This window comes from Rhinatrema bivittatum, chromosome 1 (genome assembly GCF_901001135.1).
Source record: "Rhinatrema bivittatum chromosome 1, aRhiBiv1.1, whole genome shotgun sequence".
NCBI lineage: Eukaryota > Metazoa > Chordata > Amphibia > Gymnophiona > Rhinatrematidae > Rhinatrema > Rhinatrema bivittatum.
This window is the reverse complement of record NC_042615.1, coordinates 774,617,639-774,642,527: the sequence shown is the minus strand read 5'-3', so window position 1 is coordinate 774,642,527 and position 24,889 is coordinate 774,617,639. Positions and strand designations below refer to the sequence as shown.

Genomic DNA, 24,889 nt, shown 5'->3' with positions numbered 1-24,889 from the left:
GTATCATTAATGTGAGAATCAAAATAGTAGCATCTGCAAGTAACAATGTGATTAGATATTAGTTAAAGTCTGAATTTTCGATGCCTCGTGCATGTAAAATCTGGGGGTTATATGCGTGGCCGGGCTCTGCCCATGCTGAGCGTATTTTCAAAAGGGCCTGGCCACATGTGTAATCCCCAGTAGAGATGTGAATCGTGTGATTGATCATCTTAACGATCAATTTTGGCTGGGGGGGGGGGGGGAGGGAATCTGATCGTCACGGTTTTGTCGCGGTTTTGTTTTTTTTAAATTGTGTAAATCGTAAACCGGCACACTAAAACAACCCTAAAACCCACCCCAACGCCGGCGCCATTTCTATTAATGCACCCATGGCCCGAGAGTGGAAGATCACACCGGGACCCCCCCACTGGACCCCAGGTAATTTAAGAAATTTTGGGGGGGTTCGGGAGGGTGGAGGATTTATTTTAAAGGGTCAGGGTGGGTTTTAGGGTTGTTTTAGTGTGCCGGTTTTCCCGCCCTCCCCCTTCCCCTCCCCCTTCCCCCAATTTACGATTTTTGACGATAAATCGGGGGAATTCCTAGTGTATATTGCCTCTAACGATTTTTGATGATTTAAAATATATCGGACGATATTTTAAATCGTCAAAAAACGATTCACATCCCTAATCCCCAGTACGCACAGAAGTGCCAGGCCATTGAAAAGGGGCAGGCCGGGGGGCTGGACACTCGCGCAAGGGTTTGAAAATCAACCCCTGAGTATATCATAAAAATATTTCATCAATATAATTAGTTTTTACATTTCAAAGTGATATAGATATGCATATTGCTTAAAACCAGTGTCTAAGTAAGACCACCCCAATAAAATGGAAAAAAAACAAACAAACCATGAAGACAGAAATTCTGAGCACTCAGTCGATAAAATGAAGGATTCAAGATGTCTTCTGTGGCAAGGGGTGGGATGATTTCAAGTTATGAGGTCAATGACAAATGATGTGTACAAATCTCGCAGCACAGTACTCTGGAAGCTGTCCTGGAAGTACAGCCTCTGCACTCTCATCACTAATTCAGATGTTTGTGTTTATGGATTAATACCTGATATGAGATGAATAAAAACTGAAATTAAGTAAATAAGAAACTTGAATAAACATCAATAACTTATTGTATGTAATAATTCCTTTATTCACCATTCACATGGATATCCAGTATTGTTTTGTCATAGTTCAAAGAAGAAGCTACTTAATTTCCAAACCCTTCTTTGTTTCCCTGCTTTTCTATAGGATAACACACACTATTCAGAAAAAAACAACCTCGGTGCTCATTCATTCAAACTGTACATATAAGATCATGAAAAATTATGTAAACCCCAAAAAGTGGAAGGAAGAAAAGAGGAAGGGAGAGAAAATTCACAAGTATTTGTAAAAAAAAAAAACAAACCCCCCCCCAAAAAAAACACAGTAACTTCTTGCCTGCAAGTTTATGGATTGTGGCTAAATTTAAAGTTAACAGGGGAAAAGGAAAAAAAATAAATTGTCAACCCTTACAATATGATATTCTAGAAAACATTATTTAAAACATTTTGCCCATAAAACCTCAGCACGGTGTCTTTTCACATAAATGACTTCAAAAGCTATTATTTGTTCATTGCACTTTTGTATACTTAGTAAACTGTCTTCATCTGTACACAATGTAGCCTGTACAGCATATAATGACACTCAAACAGAACACATAATAAAAGAGAACCACAAACTATAAACAATTATTGAACATTAGAGTTCAAAAAGTAGGCCTTTTAAAACCAAAAAATAAAAATTCTTTGGATCCAGAATGAAGCAAAAAAATCAGAATTTTTAAAACAGATCTGATAAAAAAAAAAAAACAAACCAACAACAAATAATAAGCATTCAGGAAATTGTATCAAACATTCAAATACTGACAGTGACACTTCCAACAAAGCTGTTAGAGGACCTTCATAACACACATAGGTGCTATCCCGTTATGCACGAAATGCCCGGGTCATGCTTAATCATTGGTCCTGGCTGAATTTCATTTTTTTGATTGTTTTTCCATTTTTGCAAGTAAAATGTAAATTGCTGAATATGAATTACTTCCCTTAAATCTTGGGAAAGAAGATATTGTATTACAAAGGGGAAATGTCATGGACTTTTTCTTGCTGAAGCCTGAGGGACATCCCAGGTTTTATTTGAATATTTTATTCTGCAAAGCTGGAAACTTGAGTCTTAATGGGACCAGAAATATGCTTTCCCACAAGGGAGAGACCCAGGTAGAGGAGCTGGATTTTGTATATTCAAAGTCTTATTTTTAACCAAGGCTTGCGAATAACCAATGTGAACTCTTTGACAGAGACTGCGGTGCAAGGACTCTGTCCGTAAATACTGCTCTTTTACTTTGCTCCTTATTTTCTTTGTAAAAAGAAGGGATGCAGTAAAACCTTTGTAGCCCCCTCTGTCCAATTTAGGTTCTGGCCATGGGGGGCACACGGGGAAGGCCTTGCACCATGCAAGGCCCCATGACCTCCTGGGGTTCCCGTGTGGGGGGATAAGGTGTACTTTTCATTGCCCTCAAGGTTTTATTTGCTCAGGGGCTCTTTCTGCTCACCAGCAAGCACCGCAAAAAGAAAATCTCCACACCAGTGCTGTTGTCATTCAAAATAAAACTAATTACTGACTGATCCCAGGGAAATCAAAGTCCGAACAAGATACACTTCTGAATCGTGCTCACACGGTAACTCAATTCAAAAATCACGAAATGACACTAGTTTTTCTTTACCTCTTCACCCTTCTGCTCCAAAACACTACAATGTTTTGGGCCAGGTTCCCCTTCCATCCTGGGCCCTCCCAGAACCTCTCTGGTAGCTGTGATCTTATCCTCCAAGGTCCTTTTCTCTGGGCTGATTTTAGCTGAACTAGTCTGTGATTCTTAACTTTCCCAGGCAGTCTGACCTTTCTCTGTCACCTCCTGGTACCCTCCTCCCCAGCTTTCAGGACTTTCCTTTTCAAGCCTCTGAACTTCCGGGACTTTTTTTTTCCCTCCACTCTCTCTCATCTTAGCCTTCTCTGTGAAGAGCTAAGTCCCAGCTGCTACTCTGAATAGATAGCTGCACAAATGCACACCTCGAACAAGACTCCAGATCTTGGAACCTCTAACTCCTTTGAAATCCTTTCTGTCTCTTCTCAGCTCAATGTCTCTTGCTTCAGGTGAGGGCCAGGGTTATATATAATATTCCCCTGAAACACCTCCCAGTGGGGAGCAGTATTCCTTCTTGCATATTCACACAAGCGGGCAAGATCTGCTGCTGAGGCCTCTGTCACTCTGAGGGCACTCAGTCTAGCCGAAGATGCAGACGCCATGCAAGTGAAGGGCAAACTACTCACAGGGGGGCAGAGTTTGACACCCTGTTTCACCTTGATGTTTGAAGACAGTTTCTCAGCATTTGTTGTCAGTTCAGCCACTAGGCATGTTTAGTGCTGACACAAATAAAATGAACCTTAATAAAGAGGGCACATATCCATTCACAAACCAGAAGACATTCAAACTTGTGGGAAGAGACTGTAGATGGGCAATTTACCAAAGATTGCAAAAAAAAAAAAAAAAAGAGCTTATAGCTGTGTGTGCAGATGCTAGAGGAAATGCCGTCACTTACCCAGGGAGGGCTTCTTGAAGATTATCAGATGGGACTTATGAATGGAAACAGAGGTCATGGACCCATAAGGGCTGATTTTCTGCCAGCTCCTGACTACCTAAGATAGCCAGCTAAACCTCACTCCATGGGATCTAACTCCCGAACTCTATAGATTTAGGCGGTTAGATGCTTCTGAAAATCAGCTCCATGAGTGCCCTTGAGCATACAGTGGCACCTGCTGTTTCCTCTAAGCTGCTCAGGAGTCCAGCACCCGTATTCTAACCATGGGGTGTGCTGCAACCATCTCAGTTTCAATGCACGGAGAAGGCAGGTGCCACGGGATTCCCACGGGCTCCACACATCTGGCATGTTTCAAACTGTGGGAGGGCTCCAGCACCCCTCGTGGTTAGAACGTGGACACTTCGGAGGAAACATTAGCAGTGCTGTACTTTGGAAGCAAGATGACCTTAATATTGTATGCTTCCTAATGCACATAAGTATCCATTCACATAGTAATTGCGTTCCTTAGTAACTTTTGTTCTTTTTAAGAAACTAAATATGAAAATTGTAAGATGTGTTTTGCTTTCTGTTTTCTTCTCAGAGCCCAGTTCACATTACGTGATTTCTCTGAAAGCTTTTAATAATGCTGGCGAGGGAGTACCTCTGTATGAAAGTGCTACCACTAGATCTATGACAGGTGAGTCTCAACTATTGCTGTTTACATTTTTTAAACCTGTGTTGTTTAGATATACAAATGAGCAAACTTTCTCGGAATATGGCATTGAGAACAGATTGTTTCAATCTACCCTGCAACTGGCTAGTTTTGTAGTAATGGTATTTTTTTGTTCGAAATTAAATTTATGAAACTATATTAACATTCCAGTCATAAAACTCAGACCACAACAAGATATGCAAGAATGTGTTTATGAATTTTCCCATCCATGGCCAGTGTACCATATTCCATAATATTTTTAATGAAAAATTCCTTTAGAAAAGGTGTGCTTATTTTATTTTAGATTTTCTTCAGCGGTTAAAGTACACACAAGAGAGAATTAATTTATATCAATGTATTTCTAATTGTGTGTATGTTTCATAGTCATGTTTTCCCTTACAAATGGATACATTTATTGAAAAAAAAAGGTTTGCCCTGGTTCAAAGAAATTTGCAAAAATTTGTGCACATTTGTCAAATGTGTTCAAATTTTTTGAAAAGGAAAATCTGCATTTGTTGCAAAATCTGTTTTTGGATTTTCAAAAAAACAAACAAACAAAAAAAAACAGAATTATTTGACTTGGCTGATCAGCTTAGACTTTTTGAAGATCCGCTTGAGATTTTTCATATATGCCCGGGAATTTTAACAGATTGGGAAAATTCGTAATTTTCCTGACAGATTTGCAGAAAATTCAAAATTTCCATTAAATTCAAAATAGTCTGCCTGTTTTCTGTTAGACTTCAAATGTCTCCAGTTTCCAAATCAGTCTGCCTTAACAAAACAGAGAGTTTCAAAAGAAAATAACTCCTAATTAGTTGTTATTAAGTCCTTGTGGAATTGAAAGGGGGGTATAGTGACCTGAAAGACTCAATAGTCCCCATAGGGTAGAATTTCTGTACAGGATGCAGTAGAGTGCTTCAGATAGCCAGCTTTGGCCTGGATTTATCAAAATGTGATAAGTACCGCATGCGATTGTAAAAGGGGCATGGTTTATGCAAAAATTCAGTTTATTGCAATCTGTGCTAATTACCTATATGAAGAGCTAAGTTAATGCACATTATAAGAATTTGTGATACATGTCAGACCTGTTGTATTTCCTGACCACTGGGTGGACCATTTTTGAGAGAGAGAGAGAGAGAGAGAGAGAGAGAGACCGAGACTGGCCGTGATGTCATTCCCATAGGTAGGTATTTGTATCCCCATGGTAGGCCCACCTAATAACTCGAGGTGGGATTTAGGTAAGAATGTAGGGGATTAGGGGCCACTTTGACATTCTACGTGACACCTATGAACAGAACAGTGGTCTCGTGAAGATTTGATGACCTTTGGAGTGAGGAAACTCACTCCAAGATGAGATTTGGGCAATGTTCTCTCCACCTAGCTTGATGGATGCTCTATCTGGGTAACATCAAGCTAGGTGGAGAGAACATTGCCCAAATCTCATCTTGGAGTGAGTTTCCTCACTCCAAAGGTTATCAAATCTTCACAAGAGACCACTGTTCTATTCGTACGTGTCACATAGAATGTCAAAGTGGCCCCTAACCCCCTGCACTCTTACCTAAACCCCACCTCTCCCCCCTCTCTCTCTCTCTCATGGGAGACATCACAAAGGGCAAAGAAACCTTACCACACAGTCATAGCAGCTAACACAATTCAAAGAGGTGTTGTTAAAATCAGCGTTACAGCTGTGCAATAGCTCTTCACAGACAGGCTAATCCAGCCCACTCTCTGCCCCTAACTCCTCCTATTTTCTGAATTTGCATCGCACCATACGATATGGTGCTATCGCATGCGTTATTGGGGCTTAACGCATGCGAAAACGCCTTATCACATTTTGATAAATGACCCCCTTAGTTTTAGCTAGCTATCTTAAGTTGATATTCAGCCTCAATCTAGCCAGTTAGCATATGGCTAGAAACAGTCTGACTAAGTTTAGCTGGCTAGATTTAAGCATACAACATCTGCAGCTAGATTTAGGGATGTGCAGCCCCAAAATTATCAGTTTTATTTATTTATTTATTTTGTATGTTTGTTTTGGGGGTGGTAGGGAAGTTGGTTTGTTTAATGCATTTTTTCAGTTTTGTTAATTTTTCAAATCCATAAATAATATATTAAATGTGAAACAAAAAAGCAAACAAACAAAAACCTGACCTGATAGAAAATACAAGTGGATTCTGGACTTCCTAGGCTAAAAAAACTGAGCTGGAACCAGAACCTGCCCCAAGCCAGGCCTGGTGCCAGGGAAAGGGCTGGATTTTCTCCCTTGTTTAAAAGTTCCAGGACCAGGGAGTTTCTATTTAACCTCTTCCAGAATCCTGGTTCCAAAAGTACAGGAGCAATATCCATTCGCTCCCACTCAAGTCCCAGCATTTGAAAAATGGCTCCATCCACCTGGAGGATGGCACTGAAATGATGATATTTTGGTGTAGTTAGTGTCATTTTTATGTGTGGCCATACATCAAAAACTGCCCTGGCCACACTGGAGGAAGGCGCCAAAATGACATCATTTATGTTCCATCCTGCAGTTGAACAGCACCATTTTTAAAGCACCAGGATCCAGGCAGGAGTGAGTAAGCATCACTCCTACTCTTTTGGAACCAGTAATCCAGGAAGGGGTTGAGGACCAAGGTGAGTTCCCCAGTCCCATCACTTTTAAATTGGGGGGAGGTACTCGACCCCAGGCCTACCTAGCTAATGCTGGGCCTGGCTTCAGGCAAGTCCCAGTTGGGCCAGCTCTGGGGGAGGCTGCATTAGTTTTTTGGCATAGGGAGGCCCACTTAGGGCCACTGGAGGCCTGTTTATTTTATTTGAAAAATTCCATGAATATAACAATGCCCAAGATTTTTGGGTATGATTGTAGGAAGCTATTTTCAATTTGTTCCATTCAGAAAGAACAAAAATGGCTTAATTTGGGGCTGCATTTGCACTTCTGGCACTCATAGGCAGTTCTGGGGAAGTGGAGAGTAAGTAGCAGGTACCTCCTCTATCTCTCTTACCACCGTAAGACAGGGAGTGGGTCCACTTCCAGCTGCTTACCTAAAGCAGCAGCATCCAGATTCCACAGTAGAAGTGGCAGCAACTTAAAAATAAATTCAGCATGAGCCTGAAACTGCCCATTCCTTCTGTGAAAACTGCAAGACTTACCCAAGTAAGAGACCGAGCAGTGTCTCTAGTCGGTCCCATATTATGGAACTCCATGCCCCTTGACCTTAGACTCCAGAGCAATCATAAACTTTTCAAAACACAGTTCACAACCTGGCTTTACATACAAGCCTTCAAGAAAGAAAACTGATGCGGGCAATGAAGTAAAAGTTATGCGGCGTAAAGCACCGAATGCTTAATTTTATAAATCCTTACTGAATTTCAACTTTTTTTTTTTAACTGTAGGCAACCTTCAGGACTTTGCTATGATACACTTAATCCCCCTAATAAACGCCTTATTGTTACCGAATACTATTGGCACCACCTATGTAATGTACGACCCATATTTTTTACTGGTGCCCTATTGTAAACCATTGTGATGGTGAATAACTTAATGACAGTATATAAAAACTCTTAAATAAATAAAAAATAAACACTGCATGCTTAAAACCCTGCCCCAGGCATAGGTTTCCATAGTAACAGGAAGCCTGTGTGAGAGGAGCGAGCAAGGCCTTGAGAGTTAGACAAGCAACTTCAGGCCCCACACTGATTTTTTTTTTTTTTACTGCCGATACCACCATTGGATTAGGACACTGCCACTTTAAATAAGTGGTTGATAGGCAGGCCTGGATAGAGTTATGGCAGCAGGCAGTGCTCTGGTACCTATGAAATTTGGTCCCGGAAGCAATTGTCTATTTTGCCTATGCCTAAAACCAGGCCAGCCCTCATTCATTGCACTTTTATTCATTAGAAATGAATGCACATCCCTATCTAGGTTAGCAGCATAGTGTGAAAATCAAAGATTCCTCTCCCTACTCCAATCCCAGCTCTGGAACAGCCCACTTTGAACAATTTGATTTTAACTCATGGGATCTAGCCGGCTAACTGACCCATTATGTTTTACATTGCTATATGTTGTGATTTGTGGGCCCTTGGCTCGAGATGCAAGCTGTTACTACCTGTGGGAAGGACCCCCAAAGGTTTGTACCGATGGGAGGTGAGGTCAGAGACAGTGGAGAGCTCTGGTTCAGGCAATGGAGAGGTCCTGCGGTGCCAGGAGAGGACCCCCATGGAGAGTAGACTAGAGGCAATACCTGGGCAGGGACCCCAAGGAGAGGAGTGCCAGACAGACCGCAGAGCAGGGGGCGTGAGGCTTGGCAAATCAGGAGGTACTCCAGAGGGCAACCCTGAGGGGAGGAGCTGCACAGCATAGGTTGATGATGTAATGCCGTAGGCCAACCCCCAGGACAGGGAAGCCCGAGCTGAGCCTCTGGTGATGACGTAGCACCTCCCCGAGGAGTGGGAAAATGTTGGCAGTCTTGGTATAGTAGGTAGGCGCGACCCCGAGGAGCATGGAAGCATACAAATTCCCAGAGAAGCCGGAGGGCGCTATCCTGAGGAGCGGGAAGCCCTGGCAGTCACTGTAGAACGTGAGCGTGGTCCCAAGGAGTGGGGGGCATGGCTGGTCTTGTTCAGATTGTGCGTGCCTAGGAAGGCCTGAAGTCGAGGAGGGCGGGTGGCGGCATCCAAGCCTCCATGAGGAGTCCCGGGGGAACGCCCCAGGGAGTACAGGAGAGCAGTGCAGGAAGTAAATACACGCGGTTGTAGCTGTCTGCGACCGAAGGGCATATCACTATAGCTCAGAATTATTGATCAGTATCAAACTTAAGTACTATTAATAGAAATTAATATGGCAATATAATAAGTCATGGGCAGAGCTGTATTGCCTAAATCTGCCATGAAGGTACATAACAAATCATATGTTCATTCATTCTCTGAAGAAGAAATCTCACTAGTCTTTAAGATTTCCTTCCCTAACATTGGGGGCCAATGAAAGAAAACCCATGCTAAAATATAACTTAGATTTTAGTACGCACTTTATTTAATGTGTGCATCAAATCCTCTGTTCCCCACAGGATGTAGAAGGTAATGATATGCAAATAGACCAGGTGTAAAAAAAAAACATGCTAACTAAAAGAAGGAGCTTTTTTTGCACCTGGTCTATTTCCATGTAAAACCAGGCTAAACAAAACTAATTTGGAGTCTACCCCAGGTTACCAAATCACTCGTCCACAGTCTGATCCTACAAGCCAAGTGGTCTGGGTCTGGACCCAGGGACTTCTCAATCTTTGTATAACCTGATTAAATTGTTTATATCATGGCAGGTCCCTGTAAAGTGGCTGTCTGGCTTCAAAGAATACATGCTGATGTCTCCCCCTCCCCATCCTGCAGGCCTGAAATCTCCCTTCAAGTACAGGAACCCCTGCCAGAGAAACTCCTTCGCAAAGTTGTTCCTCAATTGCCTCTTCTCATTGATGTGTTAGCGAAAGGCACAATCTCCTTTCAGGACAGGATTGGTCCTTTCACTGACACATCGGTGAAGAAGAGCCAATCGCGAACAGCCCTGCTGGAGGAAACTTCTGTGGCAGGGATTCTAGGTGGGAGGGGGTATTTTGGGGCCTGCAGGTTCGGGGGGGGGGGGGGGGAAGACGTCAGCATGCATTTTTTGAAGCTGGACAGCCACTTACAGGGACCTGCCAAGGAATAAGCAATTTAATCAGGTTAGACAAGATCGAGAGAACCTTCAGGTCCGGACATGGACCCGGACCACTTGGCCTGTTGGGCCAGAACTTGTGGAGGGAGCTTGCGGAGGGAGCTTTGGTCAAGCCAGCTATGGGAGTTTAACGCCTGCCTCTGAGCAGGCCATTACATTTCCCACAGTGGTAGGAGATGTGCAAGGTAGTTTCCTGCTTCGCACACCTCCTTGCGTTGCAGGGTAATAGATAATTAGGTTATTACCCTGCAATTTGCATGCACGCATGCTATGCCTGCTATGGGTTTTTTAGTGCATGTTTTTTTGGTGTTAAAGCCCTTTTACACACCAGTGCTATGTTAGTGCTGAAAAACACAAGTAAAAACCCGCGGTAGAAATAGCGCCCCTTATTACTTCGGCCACATTGTTTGGCCATGCAAAGTTGAATCCCCTCCCCTAACTACTATTATTTTCTTAACGAAGTTTACTTATGTTTGTTATTGATTTATATTTATTGTTATCAGACTGGCATAAAACAGACGTGCCATGTTTTTTTGCATTTAGCCCCTTTCTATTTGCTAATTTTAACTTGTAATACCCCAAATATGGCAATGTTCACTTTAAATGGAATATATCTCAAATATAATGAAAAGTAAACAGGAATAAGCTAAAGCATTTCACATTTCTGTGCACAGCTGGGTTAAAATAGTTTTCTCCACCTCTCTCCAAAAGGAAATATGGCAATCAATCATCTTTAATGTTGCCTGGTGATAGTTATGCAAGCTCTGAGATTACATACAGTACACAACCAATATTTCACATGAATAGGATATTTAAGGGTAGTCAGCGTTTGAAGTCTTGAATACAAAAAACAAAGGCCTTCAACTGAGACCACTCTTTATATTAAAGTGAATGCCTTCTCCTTAGGGAAGCATTGCTATTGTGAGCAAAAATGACAAAAAAAAAAATAAAATCTTGGTTTAATAAAATGTAGCAATCTTTAATATCAATAAAAACTTTATACGAGGGAAGGACAATTTTCAATTCCATTTGTGCATGTTAAGTAATGATTGCACCCATATAAAGTGACTGTCTGAAGACTACCCACCCTCCATCAGGTAAAAGAATAGACATTCCCCAAAGCGTGCACTTTTAGCTGCATTTAAGGGAGCGCCTTTACAGGCTTGCAATTTGAGGAGCATCAGAAAACGATGCCTCATAGATTGCAGTGCAAGTCTGCACGTATCATGTTCCCTACAAAATGGACCTGTACAAAAACGCAGGTGAACAAGTCCAAAGGTGCATCGCATTCACAGCAAGTTTCAGAGGAAAAACCTATGCGTATAAAGTGGACAGCCTGAAAATTGCCCCAGAATATTTCAGGTTATTGAGCAGGTGGTTTTTATTTTTGTTTTCTATTTTTAAGCAGAAGCTATAAGGTGAATTTTAAAACCAGTGCCTGCGTTCGGCGGTCCATGCCCAGGATGTGGCTATTTTATAACATACATAGGTATACGTGTGCATGTTATAAAATAGCCTGACCGCATCAACCCATGTGCCCAATTTTAAGCGAGCATGTGCCTGTGCATGCAAAAGCTGTTCTACTGCGTAAGTGGGGACATTTTAACAGGACAACTCAACCCAATGCCATTTCCTGTTTTACCAGTTTGTTCCTAGTTCTCACAGTTAACAGCTAGGTCCTTCAACCCCCCAGGTTTGATAGACTTCCTTTTCTCCAGTGACCCCATCCCTGGGTCACTGGAGAATGACCAAAGGATTAATGGCTCATTAATTTAGTTTTTTTATTTACTTGCCATCCATTGCAGAAGCAAAGTTATGCGCCAGTGGGCCTTGGCGCGCGCCGGATCACATAAGTATTTACGTGGAATTAACAAGAAACACCTATATAGTGCCCATTTCCCGCCCACTCGACGCCCATGCCATGCCCCTTTTTGAGAAGTTGCAAGACGTGTGCACAGCGGCATTTACATGCGCATCCGAGCAGCTTTTAAAATCCAGTCAGTACGCACAAGCCCAAGTTCTTAGCGCATCCTCTAATTAATGCACATGTCGGGCTTTCAAAATTTACCAGTATGAGTTTTGCACTATTAAGCTCATAGAACAGGATTTGGTTTTTTTAGGGAATTAATGACTTGTCTCCTAGCCAAGCAGAGTGCTAAACTATAATCCTCTTGATAACTTTGTTTATAATGTACAATAATGGGTAAACTGGCAAAGACATGATTATTTTACATTTTGGAGTTTTTTTCCAGTTGAGTTTGAGAGCCTCATTTGCTTGTGTTTGTCCTCGTGTTTTACCCATGTTAGAAGCTTTGTCAGATGAGTGACATTTATGTCACTGAGAGCAAAGGATCAGTAAGTAGACTACACAGGGTGAAATATCAGGAATTACTAAATCAAATGAAGGATCTGGCTTCAAATGGAAAAACATCTGCCATTATTTGTGAAGTATTCTCATAAGAAATCTTGGAAACGTATTTAAAAAACAACAACACAAAACAGCATAGCTGACTGCAAGCAAAAACTATAAGGGAAAGGACATTTTTGGTCTGACACTTTCACATTCACACTAAAAAAAAAATACTATATTTTTCTAATCCGCTCTCCATTTAATTATAAGATCAATGCTACTTTCTAAAATATAGCAATGGACACATGACCTCTAAAACCATTTTGTAGAATTCTAAATCTGCAGTAAAACTAAATTATTTTGGAGCCTATGCACTAAGCATTTCTCCCTTATGGAAACAGGAAATAATCTGGCCCTTTGTCTCATCAGTACAATATCTAGATATTATTTTACTTGTGCTTTATATTTATAGCCGTCATTCATGTTAAATCTGATGCCATGTGTAAATGGTATGTCATAGTCCTGTAGTAATAAGCCCTGAGAAGCTTGATTGCTGCTGAAGTGGAACTTTTGTATGGCCTTTACTTGTTATGAGCATTTAAGTCAAGGTGTGGCTTGCTGACTGGAAACATTATCAGGGCTTGACTTCTATAGTAAGCCATCATAGTTTGAATAGAAAATGAGAAAAATATTTCACAGCCATCTCAGGTGAGACCACCTCTTCTGGCCTACCTAGAATTAGGGGTGGGCATTCATTTGCAATGAAATAGGAAATATCATTGGTATTTCCTATTTTGTTGCACTTCAGAAATAAAAAAAAAAAGGAAAAAACCCACAACATTTGCTCTTGTTGTTCCTATCATTTTATTTGTGGGGGAGCCAAAAAAAGCAATATAAAAAAAAAGAACCCTCTCCAACCTTTCCATTTATTATAATATTGAGCCCACCACTAGCTGAGCCCCCTATGCCCACCCTCCCGATCCCCCCAGGACTCGCCAAAAATGCCTGGTGGTCTAGAGGGGGGACCGGGAGCGACCTTCTGCCCCCAGGCTGGCAAATGCCATTATTCTAAATGGTGCCGGCAGCCCTTTGCCCCTATCTTGTGACAGGGGCTATCGGTGCCATTGGGCAGCCTTTGTCACAAATGGTAGGGGCAATGGACAGCTTGCACCATTTTTCAAAATCCAGGGATGGACCCGAAATGGCCCATCCCTGAAACACAAATGTAAATGGCACAATTTTTTTTTAGGCTACCACTCCTACCTATAATTGCCCATGCCCCCCATCCAATTTTTACCTATCACATTGTTAGAAACATCTCTTCCACACTGTCATTGAAAAGAAGATCTTTATTGCATGGATATGGCTGCAGCATAGGTCAGTAGCATTCAGCAATTCAATTCCTAAACACCAATTACTAAACATATTCTTAATCCTCAAGGTTGACCACACCCTCACCTGCTGAATTTCAATTCACAATAGCTCAATAAGAGGAAGATTTAAAAAGTAGTGCGCTTCCCGGCGCGGGCATATAGACGTGCCAATTTTATAACATGCGCGCACCGGTGCACACATGTTATAAAATCTGTGGGCCACGCACACACGTGCACCGGATTTTATAATCCATGCATGCATGTGCAGGCGGCGCACAGGGGGACCTAATTTTATAAAAGTACGCACGGCGACGAGATCGGGCTTCTCCAAGTTCATTCCCAGTCCGCCCCAATTAAAGTGTGGACTGGGATGGAACTTCCCTACCCCCCTACCCATACTCCCTCCCTCTTCCCCTCTCCTCTCCTCTCCTCTCCTCCCCACCCCCTAAACCCTGTCTCATACCTTTTTGTTTTTTGTTTTGTTGCTTACTGCTCCATTGGTGCAGAAGCAACTTGCGTGTGCCGGCCAACTGCCGGCGTGTGCTTTCCCAGCACAGCGGCAAATGGCCGCTGTACTGGCTGCCTCCAGTTCTGCCCCTCCCCGCCCCCGGACTGCTCCTTTCTCTGGGCCCAGCACTTTGGCGCAAAACAGGGGTTTTGTGCATGGCCAGGTCCCTTTGAAAATGCCCGCAGTGAGCGCAAGGCCCAGCCATGCACATAACCCCCGGGATTTATGCGTGCCGGGCATTTAAAATCTACCCGCAAGTATCTTGCTACAGCAATGTAGCGCGGTTGGAGACACAGGACTGTCGAAGCCTCGACCCTCAGGTTATCCTGCAATTGATCCTTTTATCACCAACAAAATTCTCTGTGGTACAGTTATGTCCTAATCTGTAAAAGATCAAGAGTCAATTATTAACGATGCTATCAAAATTTTAGGGTAGATTTTTAAAAACTACATGTGCACGTCCATGTGCGCGCCCTACCCGTCGCACACACATGGATGTCTGATTTTATTCTGGCGCGCGCTGGTGCGCGCATGTTACAAAATCAGGGGCGGCGCATGCAAGGGGGAGTTTATTTTTGCAATATTCGTGCGGCAACGCATCGGGGCCTTCCTCAGTTCCCTCCCAGTCTGCTCCAATTTAGGAATGGACTGGGAGGGAACTTTTCTACCCCCTGCCCTAACCGTCCTCCCCCTTCAACTCTCTTCCCCACCCTCTAAAAAGCAATTTTAAATTTTTTTACCTTTTTTTTTTTTCAAGTTACTTCAGGGCCCGACCCGAAGTAACATGCGCCAGCCGGCGCATGAGGATCCGGGACAGTGAACAATTGCACTGTCCCGGACTGCCCCGCCCCTCCCCCCCCAACAAAACACGCCCTCTGGCCTGCCCCTTCCAAGAGGCCTGGCACTTGAGCATGTCCCAGCCTTTACGCGCACGGCTGGGTCTCTTGGAGGATTCGCCCGGTGCGCGTAAGGCTCGGTCATGTATGTAAAGGCTGGGATTTACACGTGCAGGGCTTTAAAAACCTGCCCTTTTGTGAGGCGAGCAGGCCTATTCCGGCTATCAAAGTCAAAGACTTGACAGGCAACTTGTCTTGCTTTCATCCAGCAATGCAAAAAGCAACAGGATTACCACACTACCTGCTATTCTCTGATTGGCCAGTTTTCAAACATTGCACTTGCCGTGCACCCCAGGACGTGTTTAACCCCCACCCTTATGCTAGAACTTGTATCCCCCAACATCCTCGAAACTTCATTCCTTCCTACCTCTTTCTTCTCCCAAATCCTGGAATACCCCTCACCCCAACCCCTCACCCAGATCTTCCATTCTCTGATACCCTACTAACCTCTTCTTTCCCCATCCCAGATTCACAGTTCTCCCCATCTTTAATGAACTCTTTCTCTCTCTCTCCTCTCCAATCCTCACTCTCTCCTCCCCAGTCTTCTCTCTCCTTTCCCTTGTCTTCTCATCCTCTCTTACTTTTCCCATCACCAAGGTCTCCTCCCTGTACTAATAATTGAAATCCTTTTTCCTCATGCAATAAAAACAAGGTAAATTATACAGACACAAGTAAGGTTGGAGAAATATTTTATAATATAATATACAAGAGGGAAATATTTGCCAATGTGCTTCAAAGTTTTCTTATTCCAGCCGCAGAAAACTGTGGGACTGTTCTTTAGATCTTCTACTCCCTGAGGTCTGACTGTCTAGGAGAGAGTAAAAGTGGAGAGGGCAACATCACTAACAGTGCCTAGAGGATGACATAAACCTAAATCTGTCACTGACAGTGTGCAGTACAGGGGAACTATATTCTCCCCCACAGGGGCATGCAGTAAGCTGATCCCTATTATGAAATTTCCTGTTGATGCCGTGATCTTTCTTTCAAATTTATGTCTCAATTATTTTCAGCATTGTAAGTAGTGAATAATTTTTGCCATGAAAATTACATTTCTAGATGAGAGATGTCCGTACATATGCAGTAGGAAATAATCTTGTTATGAAACAGAGTGAGAGTGTTTAGGGGCTCACTTTCAGCAACCAAAGGACACAATTATAGAAATGTTTTCCTCTTTATTCTTAAGCATATTTTAAGAGATATCTTATTCTGGCCGATTGAATTCACTGTTTTCTTGTCTGTAGACCTTTGAAAGATTAAGGAAAGAAATACAGGTAACCTTCAATAACTATTGTACTGAATCTATACAGAACATGTTGAGGGCAGTTTTGAGTAGCCTGCAAGGTTGCAAAGTACATGGGTACTTTGAAGCAAATTTTTAAAGAGAAAGTACTACTATAAACAAGATTTTAATAATCTACTCTGCCACAAATGTTTGTGAAGCTGTTGTTGGAAAAGCTGTCCTCCTAGGTCCCATGGGCTTGCTGAACTGTTCCCACTTAGCCAGTAATGGCTGGTAGGCAGATGCAGCAATATGATTACCTTACCTTAGCTAGATCAGAACCAGTAAAGCATCCACATAAAAAGAACTGGAAAAGACAGGATGCTGAGGCTGCTACTGTCATGCATGAAGACACCACCCGCACCAATGTAGTGATAACGAGAAGGAAAATCTTCCTTGTTCAACTCTCCGCAGACCCATATGCAGCCACTGCTGCTGAAGACAAAAGATCAAGTGGAAGAAAGAATGGCCAAATTGGTAAAGTGAGGAGATAAAACATTTTTCAGATATATCAGCGAGGTCAGAAGTGGTATAGTGAAATTGAAAGGTGACAAGGAGCAATGTGTAGAGATTACTGAAGAAATGGCAGAAATATTAAATACTTCAGTTCAATATTCACTAAAGAAGATCCTGGAGAAGGTCTGCTGCTGGTTTACTAGACTGTAGATGGAGATGGAGTAGATGAAACTCCATTTACAGAAGAAAATGTGTGGGAGGAGCTAGGCAAACTGAAAGTGGACAAGGCCATTGGGCCAGATAAGAGAAACATGCTGGCGGGTCCATTGATGGACCTGCTTAATACATCCCTGGAAACCGGAGTGGTGCCATGGGATTGGAGAAGAGTGGTTTGGTCCCGCTTCACAAAAGTGATAGCAGAGAGGAGGCCAGAAATTACAGGCCAGTTATCCTCACCTCAGTGGAGGAAAATTATTGGAGCTTCTGCTGAAGGAAAGGATAGTGAACTATCCACAATCTGGTAATTTGCTGGACTCAAAGCAGCATGGATTCGCCAGGGGAAGGTCCTGTCAGACAAATCTGCTTGCTTTTTTTGATTGGATGACTAGAGAAATGGATCGAGGAAGAGTGTTTGAAGTGATCTACTTGGATTTCATCAATGCTTTTGATATAGTCCCGCATAGGAGACTTGTGAATAAAATGAGAAGCTTGGGAGTGGGCGCCAAGGTGGTGGCATGGATTACAAACTGGTTGACTGATAGGAGACATAGTGTAATGGTAAATGGAACCTACTCTGAAGAGGAAACTGTATTACGTGGAGTGCCACAGGGTTCCATTTTGGGACTGGTTCTGTTCAATGTGAGCAACATTACGGAAGGGATAGAAGGTGTAATTTGTCTATTTGCAGATTATATTAAGATCTACAATAGAATGGGCATGCCTGAAGGAGTAAAGATAATGAAAAGAGATTTAAGAAAGCTGGAAGAGTTGTCGAAGATTTGGTAGCTTGGATTTAATGCCAAGAAGTGCAGAGTCATGCATATGGCACATGTAATTCAAAAGAGCTGTTTGTGATGGGGGGTGAAAACTGATGTACATGGACCAAGAGAGGGATCTTGGAGTAATAGTGTCTGGAGATGTGAAGATGGCAAAGCAATGTGACAAGATGATAGCTAAAGCCAGAAGAATGCTGACCTGCATAGAGAGAGGAATAACCAGTAAGAAAAAGGAGATAATAATGCCCTTGTACAGGTTCTTGGTGAGGCCTCACTCAAAGTACTGTGTTCAGTTCTAGAGTCCATATCTCACAAGGGATAAGATAGGATTGAGGTGGTTCAGAGAACGGCAACCTAAATGGTGTGGAGTCTGTATGTGAGAACTAAGAGGAGAGGTGAAAAATCCGAATATGTATACCCTGGAAGAGAGGAGGTGCAGGGGAGACATGATACAGGCTTTCAGATACCTGAAAGGCTTTAATGATGTACATTTGACAAAATTTTTCTGTTGGAAGGAAATCAGTAGAGCTAGGAATCATGAAATGAAACTCCAGTGAGGGATACCCAGAATCAACGTCATGAAATATTTCTTCACGGAATGGGTAGTGGATGCCTGGAATGCCCTTCCAGAAGAGGTGATGAAAATGAAAACAGTGAAAGAATTCAAAGAGGCTAGAGGATGGAAATGAAGAAAAGAATGCATGTGGCTAACTTGCTGGTGTGGTGCTTACTCCCTTAACCATTAAGCCTTCATACTGTTGATGCAACTCCATCATGGCTCTCTGCTTCAATGGCAGGGGAAAAGGGGATTTGGATTTGAACAGCAACCAATATGAGCCCTGACTTTTACAGTCTGGAAAAACAAATAAGTATGGGGACAACTTGCTGATACAGCAGTTACTACCCTGAACTAATAAGCCTTCATTCTGTTGATGCAGCTCCAACATTGCTTTCTGCTTCAACGGCAAGGAGTAATGGAGATTTGGATGTAAACAGCAACAAATGAGAGCCTTGACATTTATGGTATGGGAAAATGATAAGCATGGGGTAACCTGCATGGCATAGCAGATACTACCATAAGCTTGCTGGGAAGACTGGATGGACCATCGGGTCCATTTTGGCCGTCATTTCTATGTTTCTATGTTTCCCTGTCCCTGTTGGACTGCAGTCATCTACTGTCAGTAAAGAAAGACAAATCTCATCCTCCCTCTCTGTGGGTTTCAGGCACCTATATTGCTATAAATTTCAACACAACAGTGGATGCAAATTGCTCAATCTGCAGTCTTGTGTGGGCACCCAACATTGCTGATACCATGAGTGTTTAGATTGGTTATTGTTGCACTGGAGGTGAACCCTTGGCCTGGTGCAGGATTGGTACGGCCCTCTGGTCGGACCCGGAGAGTGCCTGCCACCACGAGGCGGAGCACAGGAGGAGACAGAGGCTAGCTGGAGCTTCGCCAATAGCAACCCGGGGTTCCCTCAGGTTGAGCCCTTGGTTACCCGGGCCGCCTGGTCTTAAGTGGGCCTCTCAGGGTCTCCTAGAGAGGGAAGTGCAGGGAAGTGCCCACCACAAACAAGGGTGCGCAGTCAATGTCCAAGTAGGAATATCCAGAGGTCGCAGGAGGCCAGAAGAGAGTATCCAAGTGGATAGCTAGGATCAAGACCAGAGTATCAGTCCAGAATGGTCAGCCAAAGCAGGGGTCAGTACCTGTAGTCAATCTGGGAGTAGACAAGTCAGGCAGAGGTCAAGGTCCAGGCAGCGATCAAGAGTAGTCAGGTCAGGCAGAGGTCAAGTTCCAGGCAGTGATCAAGAGTAGTCAGGTCAGGCAGAGGACAGGTCCAGGCAGCAATCAGGAATAATTAGAAGCAAGCAAAGGTCAATACTGTGAGATCAGTCCGAAGGGTACTACCAAGGATGGAGAGACAAAGGAACAGAAGACGCTGGAAAAGGAGGAACAGGAGACCGCTGGAACAGGAGACACAGGAGACGCTGGAACAGGAGATGCTGGAACAGGCAAATTAGAATACACCGGAGGGTACAATCTGACCACTTTCTCAAGTACTGCCTTCAATCAGGGCGTGCTGTGGATCTGGGATCTGCCCCTGGCCTTTTAAGAGGCTGGGCGGTCCATGCACGCATGCCTAGGGGCGGGGGCCGATGCCATGGAGGACGCCGAGCCCTGCCATGAGGCCTGGATGGGAGATGGAGCGTGGGAAAGCCTGGGGGCGCCGTGAACTGGCTGTGGCTGCGGAAGGAGGAGAGCCTGGAGCTCGTGGATGGAAAGAGAAAGGTGAGAAAGCCCGGCCACAGAGTGGCCACGACTGGGAAGCACAACAGCAATCCCCTTCTAGGCCTCCCCCTTACTGGCCTGGGCTTGTCAGGATGGGTTCCTGTGGAACTCTGCGAGGGGTCTTTGTCGTAGATGTGGTGGGAGGGCTTCTCCAGGCTGAAGCCCTCCCACGACAGGAGGTTATTCCCAATTGCCTCTTCTTCGTCGGATTTGTCAAGAATCTCCTTTACCCAGAGGACGTCTTCGGGTCAGTGGAGAGCTGGGTAGGAGCAGGAGACCTAGAAGGCCAGGTCAAGACCAATGGTTTTTAATAACGAGACATGGAGTGTGTTGTGGATTCCCATGGAAGTGGGCAGCTGCAGCTGGTATGTGACTGCTCCTATGAGTTGGAATTGATTGGAAATGGTCCAATGAACCTGGGAGCCAATCGTTCTGAGGTCAGATGTAACTTAATGTGCTTCATGCTGAGCCAAACTTTCTGGCCTGGTCGGAACCGAGGTGCAGTGTGACGGTGAGCATAAGTGAAGAGTTTGGCTTTCTCAGCGGCCTGACCCAGTCTCGACCTGATTCCAGAGACAATGAATCATTTATACCGAGGACTGGACTGCAGGTGAGGATATTTATTTATTTATTTATTTATTTATTAGAGCTTTTCTATACCGGCATTCATGATACAATCATATCATGCCAGTTTACAGATAACAGGGGGTGCAATAACTTAGTACCTTTAACAAGTGCAGAGGAAACAATAAGTTACAATATAACAGGGTTGCTGGAACTGGGGGAGGAAGGAGACAAGAATAAAAGTATCTTTACAGAAGTAAATTATTTACATTGTGCAGTAAGGTCTCTTAATGGATATTAGTGACTCAGTTAGACTCGGGAAAGTCTTATTTAAATAACCAAGTCTTAAGCCTTTTTCTGAATGTTAATAAGCATGGTTCCAATCTGAGATCAAGTGGTAAAGTATTCCACAGAGAGGGACATGGTGTAGAAAAGGCCTGGTCTCTGAGTGCTAGATGGTGTGTAGATTTAGTTGGGGGGACAAGCAGGGAACCTCTGTAGGCTTCTCTGATGGGTCTGGATGATGTGTGTAGTCTGAGGGGGATTTGGAGGTTGAGAAAGGCTTGGGAATGAATGGTTTTATGGATAATGGTGATGGACTTGTGTAGAATTCTGAAGTGTATTGGTAGCCAGTGTAAATTTTTTAGAAAGGGAGAGATGTGGTCTCTTCTTCTGGAATTTGTCAGGATTCTAGCTGCCGCATTCTGGAGCATCTGAAGTGGTTTGATGGATGAGGACGGGAGACCTAGCAAGATAGAGTTGCAATAATATATCTTGGAGAATATTACGGCTTGTAGGACTGTTCTGAAGTCTTGAAAAGTGAAGGAGTGGTTTCATTCTTTTTAGTACCTGCAGCTTGTAGAAGCAAGTTCTTGGTTGTATTGTTAATAAATGTTTTTAGATTCAGGTGGTTGTCTATTACTACTCCTAGGTCTCTTGCTTGGGTACAATGGTGTTAGCTGGAGCACTTTGTGGGGAATTTCTGTTTTCCAGAGTGATGAGGAGGAGTTCCGTTTTGGCTGAGTTTAGTATCAGGTTTAGGTTTGCGAGGAGTCGGTTGATCTCTCGAAGGCAGTTTTCCCAGTGTTTGAGTGTTTTGGTGATAGATTCTTTGATGGGGATCAGAATTTGCACGTCGTCGGCATATAGGAAATGTTTTAGTTGAAGGTTAGTTAACAGTTGGCATAGAGGAACCTTGAGGAACTCCTAGTGAGGAATTGTAGCGGGGGGATTCTTTATTATTTATTCTAACTTTGTAACCTCTGTTACAGAGGAATGTTTTAAACCATGTGTGGGCAGAGCCTGTTATTCCAATGATCCGATAGGCAGTTGAGGAGGATGGCATGGTTTACAGTGTCGAAAGCCACCAACAGGTCCAGGAGAATTAGTAGGAAAGATTGTCCTTTATCCAAGCCATGATGAGGTGGTCTGTTAGCGATAAGAGTAGGGTTTTCAGTGCTTAAGCCTTGCAGAACCCATATTGGATGGGGTACAGTATTTCGTGATCTTCGAGGTAGTCAGAGAGTTGTAAATTGACAAGTTTTTCCATAATCTTTGCTACAAATGGCAGGTTGGAAATTGGGCGGAAGTTGTTTGGATTCTTGGGATCCAAATCTGGTTTCTTTAGTAGTGGTTTAAGAGAAGCAATTTTAGGGCATCAGGGAAGATTCCCTTTGTTAAGGAACAGTTTATGATGTCTGCTAGTGGTTTGGAGATGGTTTCAGGTATTAGCAGAAGAAGTTTTGATGGAATTTGGTTGAAGGGATGGGAAGATGGTTTCATTTTCTTTAACAGAGATTGGATCTCTGAAGCGTGGTAGGTTCAAACAAATCCAGCAAGATTCTTTTGTTGAGGAGGTGGTAGAAGCTAATCAGAGAGGTGGGGCTAGGGGGCAAGAGGGATAAGAGATTGGTGATTTTGCTTTGGAAGAATAGGGCTAGTTCATCAGCTTTGGATTGTGCTTGTTTGTTAAGTATAGATGGTGTGTTAGGTTTTGTTAGTTCAGATACGTAGGAGAAGAGGGCTTTTGCGTCGAAGGTAAGGTCGTGAATCTTGTGAGTGTGGAAATCCCTTTTTGCCTTTAGGGTAGAGTTCTTTTAGTGGTGGAGGGTGGATTTGTAGGTGGAAAGTGAGCTGGGACAGGGGGTTTTGCACCATTTGTTTTCTTTTCTGAGGATTTGTTTGAGTTTCCGTAGGTCATTGGTGAACCATGGTTGTCTCTTTGGGGAGTTGGGGTTGAGTATTTTTTGTTGATAATGGACATAATTTATTTGCTATTTCCTCTGTGATATTACTCCAGGATAATAAGGCTGAGTTGGAATCTGAAAGGTTTAAGTGTGGAAGTTCTTTAGCCAGGTGGATGCTGAGGTCAGCGGAAGAACAAGATCTTCTGTAGGGAAACAAAGATTGAGGGGGGTGAGGGTTACAGGTTTCAGTTATTGAGAAAGTAGCAGAGATTAGTGAGTGATCTGACCAGGGGAACCGGTGTGCATACAGGGGGGAATGAGTGCGTGATGCCGGAGTTTATGAAAATAAGTCCAGGGTGTGGCCTGCTTTGTGGGTGGGCTTATTGATAATCCGTTGGAAGCCCATGGCTGTAAGTGTGGAGAGTAAGGCTTCACAGTTGGTTGTGAGTGTGGTGTTGTCGACATGTAGGTTGAAATCTCCTAGGATCAAGGCGGGGGAGTCCAAGTTTATGTGTTTTGCAATTATTTCTACGATGGGGGAGGCATCTGAGTCGAGGAGTCCTGGTGGGGTGTAAACTAAGAGGATTTGGAATTGGTCTGTTTTGAAGAGGCCCATTTCTAATGTTGAATCCAATTTTACTGGGAGTTGGGAGACTCTCAACTCTTTTTTGGTTGCTAGAAGGAGGCCCACGCCCCTTCTCTTTAGTCGGGGGAGGGAAAAGAAGTCGTAAATCTGTGTGGGGAGTTGATTTATTAGGGCTATATCTGTTGGTTTAAGCCAAGTTTCTGTTATGGCGCAGATGTCCGGTTTGGCATCTAGGAGATAGTCATTGAGGATCAGGAGTTTTCTTAGTGATGGATTGTGTGTGTGAATAGTGTCAGGGAGAATAAATCGAGACCTAGGAGTTGGGTGAGAGGTGAAATCAAGATTGGAATGAGGGTTTTGGATGAACATGGACGATATTGCATTGTTGCTTTCCTGTGTTGTGGAAACTGTGGTGAAGAATAGGGTTTGGGAATCCCGGTAGCATTGTGATCTAGTTGTGCGGTAAAGGATGGGTTGAGTGCTGGTTAAATGCAGGTGGAGGCTGAAGAAGGCTGGATGAATGCTGGAGGAGGCTGGAGGAGGCTGGAAAAATGCTAAAGGAGGCTAGATGAATGCAGGAGGAAGCTGAAGGAGGCTGGATGAATGATGGAGGAGGTTGGATGAAAGCTGGATGAAAGCTGGAGGAGGCTGGGTGAAAGCTAGATGAATGCTGGAGGAAGCTGGGTGAAAGCTAGATTAATGCTAGAGGAGGCTGGAGGAGTGCTGGAGGAGGCTGGAGGAGTGCTGGAGGAGGCTGGATGAAAGCTGGAAGAGGCTGGATGAATGCTGGAGGAGGCTGGATGAGTGCTGGAAGAGGCTGGATGAAAGCTGGAAGAGGCTGGATGAAAGCTGGATTAATGCTGGAGGAGGCTTGATGAGTGCTGGAGGAGGCTGGATGAAAGCTGGAGGAGGCTGGAAGAGTGCTGGAAGAGGCTGGATGAGTGCTGGAGGAGGCTGAATGAGTGCTGGAAGAGGCTGGATGAATGTTGGAGGAGGCTGGATGAAAGCTGGAGGAGGCTGGAAGAGTGCTGGAGGAGGCCTGATGAATGCTAGATGAATGCTGGAGGAGGCTGGATAAAATGCTGGAGGAGGCTGGATGAATGCTGGAGGAGGCTGGGTGAAAGCTAGTTAAATACTGGAGGAGGCTGGATGAAAGCTAGATGAATGCTGGAGGAGGCTGGATGAGTGTTGGAGGAGGCTGGATGAAAGCTGGAGGAGGCTGTATGAGTGCTGGAGGAGGCTGGATGAGTGCTGGAAGAGGCTGGATGAAAGCTGGAGGAGGCTGGATGAAAGCTGGAAGAGGCTGGATGAATGCTGGATGAATGCTGGATAAAATGCTGGAGGAGGCTGGATGAATG

At 43.8% G+C, this 24,889-nt stretch overlaps 1 protein-coding gene across 1 annotated transcript in view; it reads left to right on the top strand.

The window, feature by feature from the left end:
* DCC (DCC netrin 1 receptor) overlaps positions 1–24,889 on the top strand; it is a 1,677,934-nt gene that overhangs the window by 1,333,436 nt on the left and 319,609 nt on the right. The window contains exon 16 of the mRNA XM_029571056.1: positions 4,242–4,337. Coding sequence (XP_029426916.1) covers positions 4,242–4,337 — 96 coding nt within the window. The remainder of the gene's footprint in view (positions 1–4,241; positions 4,338–24,889) is intronic.